The sequence below is a fragment of the Temnothorax longispinosus genome, unplaced genomic scaffold, assembly GCF_030848805.1.
Source record: "Temnothorax longispinosus isolate EJ_2023e unplaced genomic scaffold, Tlon_JGU_v1 HiC_scaffold_39, whole genome shotgun sequence".
In the NCBI taxonomy this organism is placed as follows: domain Eukaryota; kingdom Metazoa; phylum Arthropoda; class Insecta; order Hymenoptera; family Formicidae; genus Temnothorax; species Temnothorax longispinosus.
Window position 1 is genome coordinate 43,172 of NW_027270220.1, and position 17,051 is coordinate 60,222.

Here is a 17,051-nt window from a genome sequence, read left to right on the forward strand (position 1 = left end):
TTGATAGAAATAAAGCTTAAGGGGATCCTGCAGCCGTATGATTTACCGACATTATCGTTTTTCGATGGATCTTTTAATTGGCTTTACAGAATTGCAAGTTTTTGGTCTAGAATTAAAGTACGCACAAAAATCTAGGGCAGAAAACGCGATTTTATATCAAAAACGCCAAAAAATTAAAAATGTTACTTATTTGGGCACATACGCAGCTGTCACCTGACGACAATATTTGCTTAAAACAAAAATTCTGCAGTTTATACATACATAATTTTTATCATCTGCCCTTGGGAAAACATGTAGGAATAATATCGTGCAAGTAGAAGTAAGATTCAATGCGTACAAAAAAAGATCCATCGAAAAATTATTTTAGTAATGCAAATACGGATGCAAATGACAAGAAGAGCAGCAACCGTAGTTGCCGGATCTTGCGAGAGATGGCGAGCAATCGAAAAAAGGACAGATGTCATTTCGTTAGACAAAGACAGATATAGGGAAAACAAAATTAGAAAGGTTGACATTATCGACATCGAGGAAGTTCGCCAGTCACTGCAGGATCCCCTTAAGTCGTAGGCAAATAAACCAATCTTCGATTATTTTAATATGTGAGATAATTTTTCGTTTTTTTTTTCGTTTTTAAGACTAATAATAAACCAACAAACGCTAAAATTAGACCAACAATCATCAGCAAACGATTACGCATCGATTAGGCTTTTTTGAAATTAAAAATAAAATTTTTCCGGCTAACTTAATGCTAATTTTTCTTTTTAAATTTAAAAAAAAATTAAGAACCAACAAACGTTGTAATTAGGCCAACAATCACCAACAAACGACCAACAAACGATAAAAAAATATGAAAATTAATAAAGTCGAAGTTGACCGGCTAAGTTACCGGAGCTGATTGGAGCAGATGAGTTTTTGGAGTGCGTTGGAGTGAGTAGGAGCATGGTGGGGCGTGCGACGCAAACAAACCTTTATTCTCCTTGCGGTCGAAGAATAATGAACTGTGATTGGTCAATTTCTTAAGGCCATTGCACGTAACAAAGTTTTAATCACAATCGTAAGACCATAAGAAAATAGACCAATCACACTCGATTATTCCTCGAGCTCAAGGAGAATAATCGACTGTGATTGGTCTATTTTCTTATGGTCTTACGATTATGATTAAAACTTTGTTACGTGCAATGGCCTTTACGACTCTTGCGACTGCGACTCATTGTAGATGGCCCTTAAAGGCCTTGGCACATAGAAAAACTTAAGGCCATTGCACGTAACAAAGTTTTAGTCATAATCGCAACGCCGTAAGAAAATAGACCAATCACACTCGATTATTTTTTGAGCTCAAGGAGAATAATCGACTGTGATTGGTCTATTTTTTTAGAGTCTTACGATTATGACTAAAACTTTGTCACGTGCAATGACCTTTAAGGGCCAATTTCACCAACCACAGTTAGCTTAACCGACGGTTAAAGTTAGCAGGATTGACTAATAGAAAGCAGGGTGGATTCATTTCTATTGGTCAATTCTGTTAACTTTAACCATCGGTTAAGCTAACTGTGGTTGGTGAAATTGGCCCTAAGCAGTAAAACCTAAGCAGTAATGCTAGGTCTAAAATGCGAGTCGTGGGTCGTGAGTCGTAGGAAATGGACCAATCACAATCGAATTTGAGGAGAATAATCGACTGTGATTGGTCAATTCTTGCGACTCACGACTTTGCGACTCCCATTGTAGACCCCGCATTAAGATGATCTTTCTTCAATGAAAGAAAAGAGAAGAGGAATGCTTCGAAGCATTTGTAGCGTCACGTTGACCGTAGCCTAAAGGTGGAAGCACATAAAATTGCAGGAGCCATGAGCACGAATGCAGAAGCCATATGCGCATGCGCTATGGTGTTTGCTATGGCCTCTGAATTTTCAATCTACATACACTATGCTTATGTATTTTTATGTAGATTGAAAATTCAGAAGCCATAGGCAGTATGCAGACACCATAGCGCATGCGCATATGGCTTCTGCATTCGTGCTCATGGCTCCTGCAATTTTATGTGCTTCCACCTTAAGGGCCCGGACACACACTTCTGCACAACGCAATGTGTAAGCATAAGAAAATTGATTGGTCCATACACATGTGCATAAGGAAATAGACCAATCAATTTTCTTATGCTTACGCATTATGCGTTGTGCAGAAGTGTGTGCTCCCCGCTTTAGGCTGAAGTCACATGGCATGTATTTTCCGCGTAAAGGTGAAATTTCATGGGCAGTGAAAAGCAGCAGCAGATCGTACTGATTGGCTACAAAATAGAGAAGTTCTAGAAACTCGAGAACTTCTCTATTTTGCAGCCAATCAGTACGATTTGCTGCTGCTTTTCACTGCCCATGAAATTTCACCTTAAGGGCCCGGACACACACTTCTGCACAATGCATAATGCGTAAGCATAAGAAAATTGATTGGTCTATTTCCTTATATATGCACATGTGTATGTATGTATGGACCAATCAATTTTCTTATGCTTACGCATTATGCATTGTGCAGAAGTGTGTGCTCCCCGCTTAACGCGTAACCGCGTAACAAGAAAGAGCGCTTCGCATTTTCGGTTACGCGCATATTCGCGCTTCTGGGGACCTATTATGGACTTGTTCGGAATGGATTACGATCGGAATTGTTCAGTTATTTCCTAGATTTCTATTGTCTTTTCTAGGGAAAACGGAATAATTCCGATCGGAATCCATTCCAAACAAGTCCATAATAAGTCCCCTGATTGGTTACACTATACGCGTTACGCGGAAAATATCAGTTCATGTGACCGCACCCTTAGATATAAGATCCGACTATGAATACCGCCCTAAAAAGTTTTCTCCAAATTTCTTCAAATAATTTCCAAACGATTGGAAAAGATAATTATAAATAATTTTTAATTAGTTTCCCAACTATACCTCGGTGGTTTTCAAGGTTATAATCTCTGCTTTTATTTAGCTTGGAAAATCTTATCAAAATTATCCAAAATTTTCCCCAATATAAGTACAAACTTCTTTGCGCATCACACTGATTTTTCAATATTTTAACTTCAAACGTACGAAAATCACTTAAGCATCTGTGGCATCACACCAACTTTGCACTACCACACCACACATACAAAAATTCTCTGATTGGTTCCCCCCCCCCCCCACAAAAAAGAATTGAGTGAACATACTGATGGTTATACTGTGGCTAAGCTATGCATTTTGTGTGCGATGGCCTTATCACCCTATCATGAGGTTCTTCAGTGAAAGCTAGCATAGAGTGCAGCACCATATCAAAATCGGTAGTATTCCGCGCGAGTTTCAAACACTAATTGTTAACATATGGGAAAAATCAGTATTGTAATAAAAATATTATGACTGTATGGGCCGGTATCACAGTCTTCGATTAACGTAATTCTCCGATTAAACTCACTCTGCATCTCTTTCTAACTATCCCCTTAGAAAGAGACGAAGAGTGAGTTTAATCGGAGAATCTAGGGAGAATCACGTTAATCGGAGACTGTGATACCGGCCCTATGTCAATTAATAATGTTTGTTCGCATTCATTAACTGAAATAACTCTGTTACAATTTGGTTCGCCGGGTAAAGAGTATATTAGACATAATAACCTATATTGACGATCTATTTTACCGATCTTGTAAATCCTTTTTTTTCCCCGTTACTTTTGCTCTCCGAGAACGGAGCTCTTTTTTAAATTTTTCCACAGACTACTTTGCGTATTTTTTGCCACTCATTATTATCACAATTCTTTTTTATTCTTTCGCTGCTTTGAAATTTGCGCCGTTAGCTACCAGGCACAGTGGCTCCCCAGTGCGGGAGCAAAAGTTAGTGAAGAACCTCATTGAACGCACGTTCCAATAGTCTCTCCTCCATCGACCGACCATGATCCTGAACGCTGTGTCGAGAGCAACCGCTGGCGCTTTAAGAGTCGCCAAGCCTTCTCTCCTGCAGAATGAAGTGGCGAAAGTTTCAGGCGTCCTTACCGTCAACAGTAAGTACACATTTCGCAATTTAACTTTACAAAAACAATCGCCGATTGCACTACATGACACTGTCGACACACTTGCCGTCTGCCATCCATTCTTCGCTCGGACGAAAAATCTTCCATGAAAAATCGAACAATTTAAAATTTTCGACAGTCTCCATTCATGATAACCGATACATTTTGAATTTCATGCAAATTCAAACGAAAAGAATTGATCATCGATTATATAATCGGCGGTCGATTGATGTAGTGAAGACTCCTCTTGCCAATATGGCGACTTAATCACGTTCGTTTTCATCCCGTTCATATTAATTCTACGGATGGATAAACATAAGTGCCCGTCTACAATAGGTGTTTTAAGCCCTAAGCCCTAAGAAATTGACCAATCACAGTCAATTATTCTCCTCAAATGCAACTATCGATATATCACTCGTTTACGCGGAGTAAATTATCATAAGTTACTACAAAATCCCGTTTACGCGAAGGAATTATCGTAAGTTACTACAGAAGTAACGCTCGCGTAAACGTAGTATAATAAGTCCCAGTCTACAATAGGTGTTTTAAGCCCTAAACCCTAAGAAATTGATCAATCACAGTCAATTATTCTCCTCAAATTCAATTGTGATTGAACAATTTCTTAAGGCTTAGGGCTTAAAACACCTATTGTAGACCGGGACTTAAGTACAGTTAAAGTGTTTTACGGTACTTCCGACCAGGGGAGTAAACGCACGTGAAAAACACGTTTCATCGTGTAAGGTGTTTGTTGTTTTACAGTTTGCGTTTAACAATAAATTCAACATAGCCAATTGCTTCTTTCCTTTCGATATTTCCCTCTATTCAGATATTTTGAAGATTATGTTTCGAAATATATATTAGAATTATGTTGAGAAAAGTTTCGGAGAGGCTAAGAATCTAGTTTTGGATAGTTATATAATTCGTATGATGTTAGCCGACTGATACTTTTAAAAAAAAATTAGGTGTGAAATCAATTATATTTTGTTTGTAGATTATTGTAGTGCGTTCATTTTTGTTTGTTTGTTTATAATTAATTTTTAATTAATTATTTAATTGTAGACCATGAAACTAGTCGACATGTATTATAAAATTAACAAAATATGTACGGAATCGATTGTATTTTGTTTGTAGATTATTGTAGTTTGTAGTGCATTCATTTTTGTTTGTTAGTCCATAATTAATTTTTAATTAAATATTTAAAGTGTCAGTCGTCGGCTAACATTATGTTATGATACATTAACATATAAAATAAAAAAAACTCTTTTGTAGTTAATTGTATTTTGTTTGTAGTTTTGTAGTAAAGTTAAGAAGTTTTAGTCTCTTTAAATTATTGATAATATAATTAATAAATACATTTGTTGAACTATCCGACAATTAATCAACGATAGCTGCTGCCCTCAGCTACATAATTTATAATACATAAATACATAACAAATGTATTTATTAATTATAAACAATTTAAAGAGACTATAAAACTTCTTAACTTCACTACAAAACTCTACAAACAAAATACAATGAACTACAAAAGAGCTTTTTTTATTTTATAATATGTTTCTGTATCATATGATGTTAGCCGACGACTGACACTTTAAATATTTAATTAAAAATTAATTATATGGATTAACAAACGAAAATAAATGCACTACAAAAATCTACAAACGAAATACAATCGATTTCACACTTAATTTAAATGCACTACAATAATCTACAAATGAAATACAATCAATTCCACACCTATTTTTTAAATTTTATAATAATTATAATACATATGTCGGCTAGTTTCATGGTTTACAATTACAAATTAAATAATTAATTAAAATTTAATTATAAACTAACAAACGAAAATAAATGCACTACAAAAATCTACAAACGAAATACAATCGATTTCACACTTAATTTAAAAAAAAAGTGTCAGTCGTCGGCTAACATCATACGAATAGTTATTATACAAGCGTATTATGTTATGTAACATATGTTTGTAACGTTTTCTCGATTTAATCGTCGCAAGAATTTGGGGGTATCTTGAAATTAATTTCTTCAAGAGATATGAAAACATTTTAACTATTCGTTTATGGAGTTATATGAATCTAAGTAGAATTGAAGAATCGTTTTCTTAAAATTCCCAGAAATAACTTAAGATAATTTCTTATGTCAAAGAGAAATGTTCAGTCACTTGTCTTTTGAGCGTGTAGTTAGATTAGATAATTGTGACATTTAGACTGCTATGAATCACGAAATCTTATCATTTATTTAAAAAAAATTAACAAAAACTAGTATATTTTTTATCTTTTAGATGTATATAGTTCTTTAGTTATGTACAGCTTCTTAATTATGTACAATATTTCTGAGGCTTAAATGTAAGATTTAATTATCTGAAATAGGAAGAAACTATGCAGCTAAAGCTGCAGCTGCACCCAAAGGTGGTGCGCAAGGAAAGGTAGTAGCTGTCATTGGTGCTGTTGTTGATGTACAATTCGACGACGCTCTTCCACCTATCCTTAATGCTTTGGAGGTACAGAATCGTACACCCAGGCTAGTACTTGAAGTTGCTCAGCATCTTGGAGAAAATACAGTACGCACTATCGCTATGGACGGTAATATTTTTTAGATATTATAAAACGCAGTATGTAGATTTGCAAATTTTAATTATGGATTTGCATAAAATGTGCATCGAATTTAATGAAAGCTTTATTAAGAGTTAATATATTTTGCATAAATACAAATTGACTTTTGGTAGATACAGCAATAGATCACTCGTATTTGTAGGTACGGAAGGTCTAGTACGTGGTCAGAACGTTTTAGATTCTGGATATCCTATTCGTATTCCTGTAGGAGCCGAGACTTTGGGCCGCATTATCAATGTCATTGGTGAACCCATTGACGAACGCGGACCCATCCCCACAGATAAGCTAGCCCCTATTCATGCAGATGCTCCTGAATTTGTAGACATGTCCGTCGAACAAGAGATTCTAGTCACGGGCATCAAGGTCGTGGACTTGCTAGCTCCTTACGCCAAAGGTGGAAAAATTGGTAAGACACATTGCGATAGAATTAGAACTATGGAAAGTAAAAAAAAAAAAGAATTGGATTTTTTAACCAATATGTTATTGAAATTAATAATTTATTTATGTTAATGTCCATATTACGAGTCGCATCGATATTATGTGTCAGGGTTATTCGGTGGTGCTGGAGTTGGCAAAACTGTACTCATCATGGAACTGATCAATAATGTGGCTAAAGCTCATGGTGGTTATTCGGTATTTGCCGGCGTGGGTGAAAGAACCCGCGAGGGTAATGATCTTTATCATGAGATGATCGAATCAGGTGTCATTTCTCTTAAGGACAAGACCTCTAAAGTAGCACTAGTGTACGGACAGATGAACGAGCCGCCTGGCGCTCGTGCCCGCGTAGCTCTAACTGGACTCACTGTCGCCGAGTACTTCCGTGATCAGGAAGGTCAGGATGTGCTGTTATTCATTGACAACATTTTCAGATTCACTCAGGCTGGTTCCGAGGTAAATAGATATAATTTAATAAGCAAATCTATACATAACTGACAAAGAAAAGTTGTTTATAACTTTATTAATATATTTATGTGATTTCAATTTATAAATTTTATACTTGTATATTTGCAATATTTCCGATTCTTTAAACTAAACGAATGTTGTGTCTTATTTTGATATATTGGATATTGAAAGAAGGCTTTAATACTTTAAAAATTTATAGTACGTATTAAAAGGGATAAAATAGTATATTGTGCACCAAGGGGCGAAAGTAGCGTTTTTCTTCTGAAAAAGCTTTCGCCCCGAGGTGCACACGATATTTTTCACAATATCTTTACGGAAACTTCGACCTCCATGCCTAGAGAGAGGCGAGAGTGGCCATTTCACGCCAGGACGGCATAGCGGGACGAAAGTGGCCACTTTAGCGGGCCCTGTTTAGCGGGACGAAAGTGATCACTTTCCGCCCTAGGGAGGAAAGTGGTTACTTTCGTCCCGCTAATGCCGTACTGGGGGTCGATTCTGTATCTTGGGACGAGGTGAAAATTACAAAAGTGAGGAAATTCACTAGAGAATCTACGACTTCATTTGTCGAAATCTAGTAAATTTGTTCACTTTTGTAATTTTCACCTCGTCTCAAAATACAGAATCGACCCCCTGGCGTGAAATTGGTCACTTTCGCCCCTCTCTACAGGCATGGAAAGTCGAACTTTCCGTGGAGATGTTGTGAAAAATACGTTGTGTTGAAGTATTTTTTATCCCTTTTAATACGTACTATAAATTTTTAAAGTATCAGAGCCTACTTTCAATATCCAATATATCAAAATAAGACATAAGATTCATTTAGTTTAAAGAATCGGAAATATTGCAAATATACAAGTATATACATAATTTTTTATTTTGATAATACAAATAATTTGCATTTTTTGTCTAGATTTTACACGACTTTTGTACATATTGGCAATTTACTCCAGAGAAGTTATTTATATAAAAATGATTAAACAATAAATATATTTCTCATCCAATTGAGTTAACATAGTACGTTAAGGCTCCTGGGTACTCGTCGCAGGTGCATAAACCTGCATCGTATCACATTCGTTTTACAGATGTTTAATAACTGTCAAGAAAAAGGGATGTAACTCGGAGTATTTTTGAAATTTGTTGAAATGATCTGTAGTGTTATTTTAAGCAAATATCTTCTTATTTGGAAATACTATGCAAGAATTTTCAATGTGTCATTTCTCGCTTCTGACGTCACATTCCAACATGGCCGCGACGAGTCCAGGAGCCACTCATTATCATATATGCTATTGCGGACGATCGGCACGATATATTAAAAGTAAAAAGAGATTATACAAGCTGTGTCGCCTTGCATTCTACGAATTATTTAGATCCATCTAATCACCTGTTTATCAAAATAAAAAATTTCTGTTTTTGACAAGGTCAATTTTTTCGTCTTTAACCCTTAAATGCCACACCTCTCAAGAATCTCGTAAATGACACATGGGGTCTAAAAGACCCCAGCATGAAAAATGTTTCCTTACTCATTGATTTTTTGATATTTAGTTATGAAAATTATTTTCAATGTTGTTCAAGGCTTAGAAAAGAGAATAAAATGCTTATATTGTTAAAATTTTAATTTCAACATAATATAAAAAATTAAGTAAACTGAGTACTGCTAAGTGTACAACCGGGTAGGTCAATCACTCAACTATCATCAATGGGAGCATGAGCTCCATTTTTGGGGGAAACATTTGAAAATATATCATTGTAAAGGGTCTGGGGTCCGCTGGACCCCGGGTGGAATTTAAGGGTTAATCATCTCATAAGTCAATTAAATATTTTCAAACTCTTAATAACTATTAATATGTCTATAATGTATATACGTGTTTTAGGTGTCCGCTTTGTTGGGTCGTATTCCATCCGCCGTGGGTTACCAACCTACGTTAGCCACCGACATGGGTACCATGCAGGAACGTATCACCACGACGAAGAAGGGATCCATTACTTCTGTTCAAGCTATTTATGTGCCTGCTGATGACTTGACAGATCCTGCTCCTGCTACCACCTTCGCTCACTTGGACGCTACAACCGTGTTGTCACGCGCCATTGCTGAGTTAGGTACGTATCTCTCTGAGAATTGCATCTATTGTGTCACGGTATTGTGTCCGATAATCTTTCGAGCATTTATTGGCGATATAGGTATTTATCCAGCTGTTGATCCTCTCGACTCCACATCCCGTATCATGGATCCCAATATTATTGGAACGGAACACTATAATATTGCTCGTGGTGTACAGAAGATCCTCCAGGATTATAAATCGCTGCAGGATATTATTGCAATCTTGGGTATGGACGAATTGTCAGAGGAAGACAAACTGACGGTTGCACGCGCGCGTAAAATCCAGAGGTTCTTGTCTCAGCCATTCCAGGTAAACACTAATATAAATATAAAACACTATATATAAATTTGATGGAATCCTTTCTTTGAAAATCGCAATTTTTGAAATATTAGCGTTACTTTCATAAATTATCTTATTATTTTCTTCATTCTTATCATTTGGATTTACGTTCTTCAAGGGACCCAGTATTATAATTTACTTAGTTTATTTAAATTTGTGATTTGTTTCTGTTTTTGATTCTTGGTTTTTTTGGAATATTTTTTCATTCAAAATTTCTTGTATCATATGTGGTAAGGTATTTGATAACCGATTGTTTTACTTTGTTTCATTATGTATCATATTAAAAAGTCAATCGTATCATTCTAGGTCGCCGAAGTGTTTACCGGTCATGCCGGCAAACTAGTACCATTACAAGAAACCATCAAAGGATTCCAAAAGATTTTGGCCGGAGAATTGGATCACTTACCAGAAGTAGCGTTCTACATGGTCGGCCCGATTGAGGAAGTTGTAGCGAAAGCAGAATCATTAGCCAAACAATAAATTAACTTACAGTCATCGTAAAAGCGTTTAAATTTTATTCTATCATCTATTTTTTTTCTATTCTATCTAATCTTTTTTTTTTATCATGACAACCTTCCAGTGAAATTTGCATTCTCTTATAATTTTTTATCATATCAATTTCTTTGATGAGATCTAAATAAACAAGTACTAAAAGTGTATTTGAGTAAAAAAGTATAAAAGATAAGCGAAAGAGCATGAAGATATTACTGGATTCTTTATCGCAACATATATGAATTATTACTGTAATTATTACTTGAAAGGTTGCTTTATGCTTTACCTTCTTTTCGTTACAAAAGCATTCATTAGAAACTATACTTGAATTGTTCAGTCAGAATATAACATCAACATATGATATTTCTAGACTTTCTCCACAGATCTAATTAATATAATCGTGTTATTACTAATTAACTGTAGGAATCACGATGTATATATTAGACATTAATAAAAGTTTTACAAAAACGCAATAATGTTCATTATATATCTTATTTTAATAATGTTTTAATAACTTTCTGTCAAAATTGTGGAAAAATAATTGATACAGTATATAATTGAAAATCTAATGCAATACCATAAATATAAATTAGAAATTACATGTCCTTTTTTGCATTGATAAGAAAGTACGTTAGTGATTATAATTATTTTTCTTCGTCAAAATCAATCATTGGTTGTTCCAATCTGTACGCTTTTTTCAATATCTGAAAAAAGACAGTTTTATTAACTTTATAACTTCAATTTTTAATATTCCTACAATTTTAATGTGCCCAATAAATCCTCAATTTAATCTGATAAATTTGTTACAGAATACAAAATAGTTTTTATTTATGTAAAACTAAGAAAAGTAAAAAAAATTATTTTTTTATTGAACTGTGATTTGATTCGAAATCCATTAAATAGCGGATTTTTTAAGAATTTTAACTTACTCTCCATTGTTTCATGTTTAATGACGTGACATTCTGAATACCCATTCTATTGCTAGATCGTTTTTGTTGTGAATTTATTTCCTTGTGATATGGTTCCACAACGAGACTTCTATGATCTGAGATAAAAATAATCAAATTTTGATAATAAATAAGAAGAAAAAAAGATGGAACTACTTGTGTTTGAAAAGATAAAAACATACCTTTTTTCAATTTCATTACTCCATCTTTTACAAGGAACGATATGTATAACATGTTTCTAATGGTCCTTCCGAAATCATGGGGGTGCAGAATCAATTGAAAGAAATCGAGCGGTTTTCCAGCTTCTTTACAGTAACATGTTATTAACTTTTTAATCTTTCTCACAGTACGTTCGACACTGTCTTCATCCTTTGTGTTTGCATGTGGCACCAGTTTATCAGGTACTGTCACTGCAGGTTGCGATGCTACTCTCTGTTCAGGTTTCTTCCTAACTATTATCTTCTTCTCTAAAGGATCCAATGTGCCTGAAATAAAAATTTCCAGAAATTTAACTAGATTTTTTAAATATAAGTACAAATTTAAAATTACTTGACAATATGCCTAAAAAAATATTCACAAATATATATATATATATATATATATATATATATATATTTGTACGAGTGGGAAATGTGGTCGATTCTGAATGAGTGTGAAGTTGGTCGCACTCATTTGGGCTCGACCACTCTTCCCACGAGTTGTTCATACTATTTTTCCTAATAAGAGCGTGAAACAGGCCGCTTTTCGCGCTTGTTTTACAATTTCATTTCTCCACTAGTTGAGAAATGAAGCCATTTCTCAACTAGTGGAGAAATGAATCGTTTTGCTCACTCAAAACAAGCGCGAAAAGCGGCCCATTTCACGCTCGCGTTAGGAAAATGTACTTTTTTTATTTTTAATAATTTTAAACAGACCTAATAGTGTGCTGCTATTAGCAATCCTTTTAAACAATTTTGTTACCCGTCTCTCTAAAAGTGACCAATTCGGAGACTGTGATTTTCCTGATGTTTCTTGCAAATGTTTTACCTAAGACATAGATATTACAAAAATAACTATATGATAATAATAATAATGAGAAAAATAATAAATAAAATAAAGCTCAGAAGTAGCAACATACGTAATATAATTTTGTTAAGCATTTTAATATCAAGAATGTATACTACTGTCAAAAGTTGAGTTCAGACCATATATAAAACTTAAAACTATTCCAGTAAAACATGATGTAAAAATCTGATTCGTATTTTACTCAATATTTTTTCTTAATTTGAAAGTAAATAGGCATTATATTTAGCACAGTTGTGATTAATCTAGCATTAATTTCAAGAAAATGGAAGTCTTGTCAGAAAAAAATAAAATAAACTTGTAGCTGAGTACTTAGATTACTAAAAAAAAGTAATTAGATGTAAGGATAACTACTTCAACGAAAAAAGTGTCTGTTTTTTAGTGTCTAATACTTTTTTCATCTTGTAAAAAAATTTTTTTTAACAAAATTTTCAAATATTTTATATTATTTTTCATTTCATAAAGCGATGAATAAAATACTAAAAATATGTCAAATTATAATGCATAACTTTGATTTCATTTTGTATATAGACATGTTCAATGGTCTCAAATTTTTAACCGATAGCATAGATAAATATAGATATATAATTATAATCATCAAATCTACCAATTTTTGTGAAAAGTCGATATGATCATAGTCGCGCATTCTCTTTGTCAGTGAGATAGTGCAAGTTTTTAGAACTTTGGAAGATGACGTCATCATTTGTGAATCGATAAGCACCTCCTGCTGATTAGAGACTAAAAATATGAATAAAATAGGGATTAATCTATAATAAAGTAAAAAAAATATATATATGTATACACACACACACACACACACACACACACACACACACACACACACACACACACACACATACACACACACACACAAGGTTTTCTAATTTTTATCAAATTGCAATATTATTGTTCCAATACATGATTTATCACATAAATATGTATCTTACATTATGTATTAAATATATATACATATGATATTATTATTATTATATATATACATATATATATATATATATATATATATATATATATATATATATATATATATATATATATATATATATAAAATTTGTATATATGTATACTCTGTTCAACGAGAGATTGAGAGTAGATCGGACGAAAACTTGTCCGTCTCGCGCAAGTTTTCCCCCCACGGAAGACCTAGGAAGCCCCTCTCCACACTGCCATGCCGTATACAAGCGCGCTACGCTTTTCTCACTTTGCCCGCCTATGAGCAGAACAACTTTCAATTTCTCGTTGGATGGAGTATAGTTTATCTCGTACATATAATGTAAAACTTTGTATAATTTTATATATTATACGAGAATAATATCGCATATGTAAAAAAAATATAACTAAAGTTTTTTATACCTTTTTCTTCTATACTTGTTTCAGAAGTAACATGGTCGACTTCGTTTATGGCTTCATCCAGCTTATTTATTGTGGAACCATTGGCCACTTCCTCTGCAAATTATTTCTTAACTGGTCATATATTTAAGTACAGAGTAAAAAGAAGCTAAAACAATTTTTTTTATTACGTAAAACTAATGTTTGCTGCAAGGCACGCTTCAGGCAATTTTTACGTTCCCTGGAAGATCTAGCATTGGACGAATTTAAACAACTCGTTGAATTTCTGCTGTTTAACATTTTGATAAAACGTTTTTCCGTAACTTCTTCTGAAGAGATAAAAGCACCTTGTTCTATAAGCAAAAATAAGAGATGAAAGTATAATGAGATATATAATACTTTAAACAATTAGTAATTGTATGATCAGGAAGATTAATATATCTTTCTTACACATTAACATTTTCAATAATAAAATTAAATTTTTCATTATTTTTGTGATATATGTGTCAGTGTGTATACACAACACACGTTTATACATACAACACACAACACATATATACAATTTTAGATAAACTAAAATAGCAGAAAGTGTAGTTTATTACAATTTCAATGTATATGCTTATATAAATTTAGGAGTAAGTACAGACAGCGGCATTAATGACTACGTTTATACGACGACTTGTAATCCAGTTTAGTAACTACCGTATACTATCCGACCTAAAATACTTCTTTTGATCATAACGATTATTTAAATATGAACCTATTTTGATGCTCTAAACATTTGAAACAATTGATATATATTATGTATTAAAAGTTGTAGTTTAAACATCGAAAAAGCTCATATCTAAATGATTATGATCAAAAAAAGAAAAATTTTGGATCGGATAATATACGGTAGTTATTCAACTGGATTACAAGCTGCCATGTAAACGTAGTCAATAATGCCTTCTCATCTGAAGAGAACCGCATCCGAGTATAAAATATCACATAATATCTACTATTTGACTCGGATGCGGCTCTCTTCAAGTGTACATAAAAAAATGTACAAAATAAATATAAAAATGATATTACTTTTATACCTAAGAATTTTTTACTCACTTATCTCGCACAAATTTGAGACGACTGAAACAACTCTTTCTGTAAGTAAATTGATGCTTCTTTATTGAGTCGACGGGAGTGACGGGCAACCGGCAAACTCCGCTTTCAGGGTTACCAACGCTTAGAAATAAATTCTCAAGGTGAAATACTAAGCTCCGGTAACTTAGCCGGTCAACTTCGCAGCCATGAGCAGAATTGCAGGAAGCCAGATGGAATGCGCTGTGGTATGCGGCTCATATGCAGCTGCTCTTCCGTGCTATATCTACGACCTCGTGGTAATACAGAGATCCCAGGTTTAAGTCTCTGCTACATAGCCTGTGGAGGGGATAGGCTGTGGAGGGGATAGGATCGCGTCACGTGACGCTGACGCACACAAGCCAAGCGCCCCGTGTACATGTGCGCTCAGCGCTCGGCCAGCCTCGGCCAGCTAGAGAGAGCAAACATGCTATGCTCTTTCTCTTTCTCTCTTGAACCGGCGCGTCGTCAGCCTCGCAGACGAAATACGTATATTATAGCCCGGGAGGTAACGACACAAAAATGTCAGCGATTTGATTAGTCTTGGAACAAAGTAATTTCTCTTGTTTTAGTAGTGTTGTTAATGAAATGCAGAGTCTGGCTGCGCTGTCTCGCTGGAATGGGCGTTGCGGCGCCTTTGATCTTGTTGAAAAAACACTTATGTTGGAAGAATTTGATTAACTTTATTAATTTTCATATTTTTTTTTCGTTTGTTGGTCGTTTGTTGGTGATTGTTGGCCTAATTACAACGTTTGTTGGTTCTTAATTTTTTTTTAAATTTAAAAAGAAAAATTAGCATTAAGTTAGCCGGAAAAATTTTATTTTTAATTTCAAAAAAGCCTAATCGATGCGTAATCGTTTGCTGATGATTGTTGGTCTAATTTTAGCGTTTGTTGGTTTATTATTAGTCTTAAAAACGAAAAAAAACTAAAAATTATCTCACATATTAAAGTAATCGAAGATTGGTTTATTTACCTACGACTTAAGCTTTATTTCTATCAATTTAAGGCTAACATCTATAAAACTGCCATATGAATATGGGCCTTAACATCGGCAGAAAATCGCGAAAAGATAAAGAAACATGGTGGTTCGTGGGAAGCACACACACACACACACACACACACAAAACGGGGGGGTGCGCGGGGGGGGCCTTCGGCCCCACCCTCCCCCGCACCCACCCCGCCGGTAGGCTGCGTGGACCTCGCTTTACAACATAAAGTACATGCTAAGTTGTAAAACGAAATTATAAAGCACATGCATGCAGGGGTGCAAGGGGACTTAAGGTGGAAGCACATAAAATTGCAGGAGCCATAAGCAGAAGGCAGAAGCCATATGCGCATGCGCTATGGTATTTATAGAGCTCTACAGATACCATAGCGCATGCGCATATGCTTTCTGCCTTCTGCTTATGGCTCCTGCAATTTTATGTGCTTCCACCTTTACATGCGTGAACGCACGTGAACAGAAAGGCTTTTCTCCCCTGCACCCTCCCCCATGCATGTACTTTATAATTTCGTTTTACAACTTAGCATGTACTTTATGTTGTAAAGCGGAGGCCGAAGGCCCCCCCTCGCACCCCCCCCGTTGTGTGTGTGTGTGTGTGTGTGTGTGTGCTTCTCACGAACCACCATGTTTCTTTATCTTTTCGCGATTTTCTGCCGATGTTAAGGCCCGTATTCATATGGCAGTTTTATAGATGTTAGCCTTAAATTGATAGAAATAAAGCTTAAGTCGTAGGCAAATAAACCAATCTTCGATTACTTTAATATGTGAGATAATGGAGGATTCACATTGCGTCCGATCACGTCCGATGTTCGACGTACGACGATCCAACATCCAATAACAGAATTTATTATTAGAGACAAAAATTTCCTATTGGATGTCGGATCGTCGTACGTCGAACATCGGACGCAGTGTGAATCCTCCATAATTTTTCGTTTTTTTTCGTTTTTAAGACTAATAATAAACCAACAAACGCTAAAATTAGACCAACAATCATCAGCAAACGATTACGCATCGATTAGACTTTTTTGAAATTAAAAATAAAATTTTTCCGGCTAACTTAATGCTAATTTTTTTTTTAAATTTAAAAAAAATTAAGAACCAACAAACGT

General features: G+C 34.7%; 2 protein-coding genes across 3 annotated transcripts; one reads left to right on the forward strand and one right to left on the reverse strand.

Moving 5' to 3' along the window:
• The first annotated feature begins 3,846 nt into the window (after positions 1-3,846).
• Positions 3,847-10,944, forward strand: Atpsynbeta (ATP synthase, beta subunit). Its single transcript, XM_071797001.1, has 7 exons — positions 3,847-4,005; positions 6,396-6,608; positions 6,781-7,044; positions 7,186-7,529; positions 9,410-9,635; positions 9,717-9,946; positions 10,283-10,944. Exons 1-7 carry the CDS (start codon positions 3,897-3,899, stop codon positions 10,454-10,456), a joined length of 1,560 nt encoding a protein of 519 aa, XP_071653102.1. The 5' UTR covers positions 3,847-3,896; the 3' UTR covers positions 10,457-10,944.
• A 6-nt stretch (positions 10,945-10,950) lies between these two features.
• Nse4 (Non-SMC element 4) lies at positions 10,951-15,072 on the reverse strand. Of its 2 annotated transcripts, none has more exons than XM_071797003.1 (8): positions 14,923-15,072; positions 14,016-14,177; positions 13,849-13,941; positions 13,085-13,215; positions 12,330-12,441; positions 11,598-11,900; positions 11,398-11,513; positions 10,951-11,172 (listed from the first exon to the last, which is right to left on the reverse strand). In XM_071797003.1, exons 2-8 carry the CDS (start codon positions 14,122-14,124, stop codon positions 11,113-11,115), a joined length of 924 nt encoding a protein of 307 aa, XP_071653104.1. In that variant the 5' UTR covers positions 14,125-14,177; positions 14,923-15,072; the 3' UTR covers positions 10,951-11,112. The 2 variants fall into 2 exon arrangements, with proteins under 2 accessions (XP_071653104.1, XP_071653105.1); XM_071797004.1 differs by having other exon boundaries at positions 14,904-15,019.
• Between the last annotated feature and the right edge of the window lie 1,979 nt (positions 15,073-17,051).

Coding starts and splice junctions, on each gene's coding strand:
- Nse4 (XM_071797003.1), bottom strand. CDS start 14,124: ATGTTAAACAGCAGAAATTCAACGAGTTGTTTAAATTCGTCCAATGCT. Junction 11,901..12,329: donor TAATAGCAGCACACTATTAG/GTCTGTTTAAAA, acceptor TTTTTATTTCAG/GCACATTGGATCCTTTAGAG. Junction 11,173..11,397: donor TAAACATGAAACAATGGAGA/GTAAGTTAAAAT, acceptor GTCTTTTTTCAG/ATATTGAAAAAAGCGTACAG.
- Atpsynbeta (XM_071797001.1), top strand. CDS start 3,897: ATGATCCTGAACGCTGTGTCGAGAGCAACCGCTGGCGCTTTAAGAGTC. Junction 4,006..6,395: donor AGGCGTCCTTACCGTCAACA/GTAAGTACACAT, acceptor TATCTGAAATAG/GAAGAAACTATGCAGCTAAA. Junction 9,636..9,716: donor ACGCGCCATTGCTGAGTTAG/GTACGTATCTCT, acceptor TTGGCGATATAG/GTATTTATCCAGCTGTTGAT.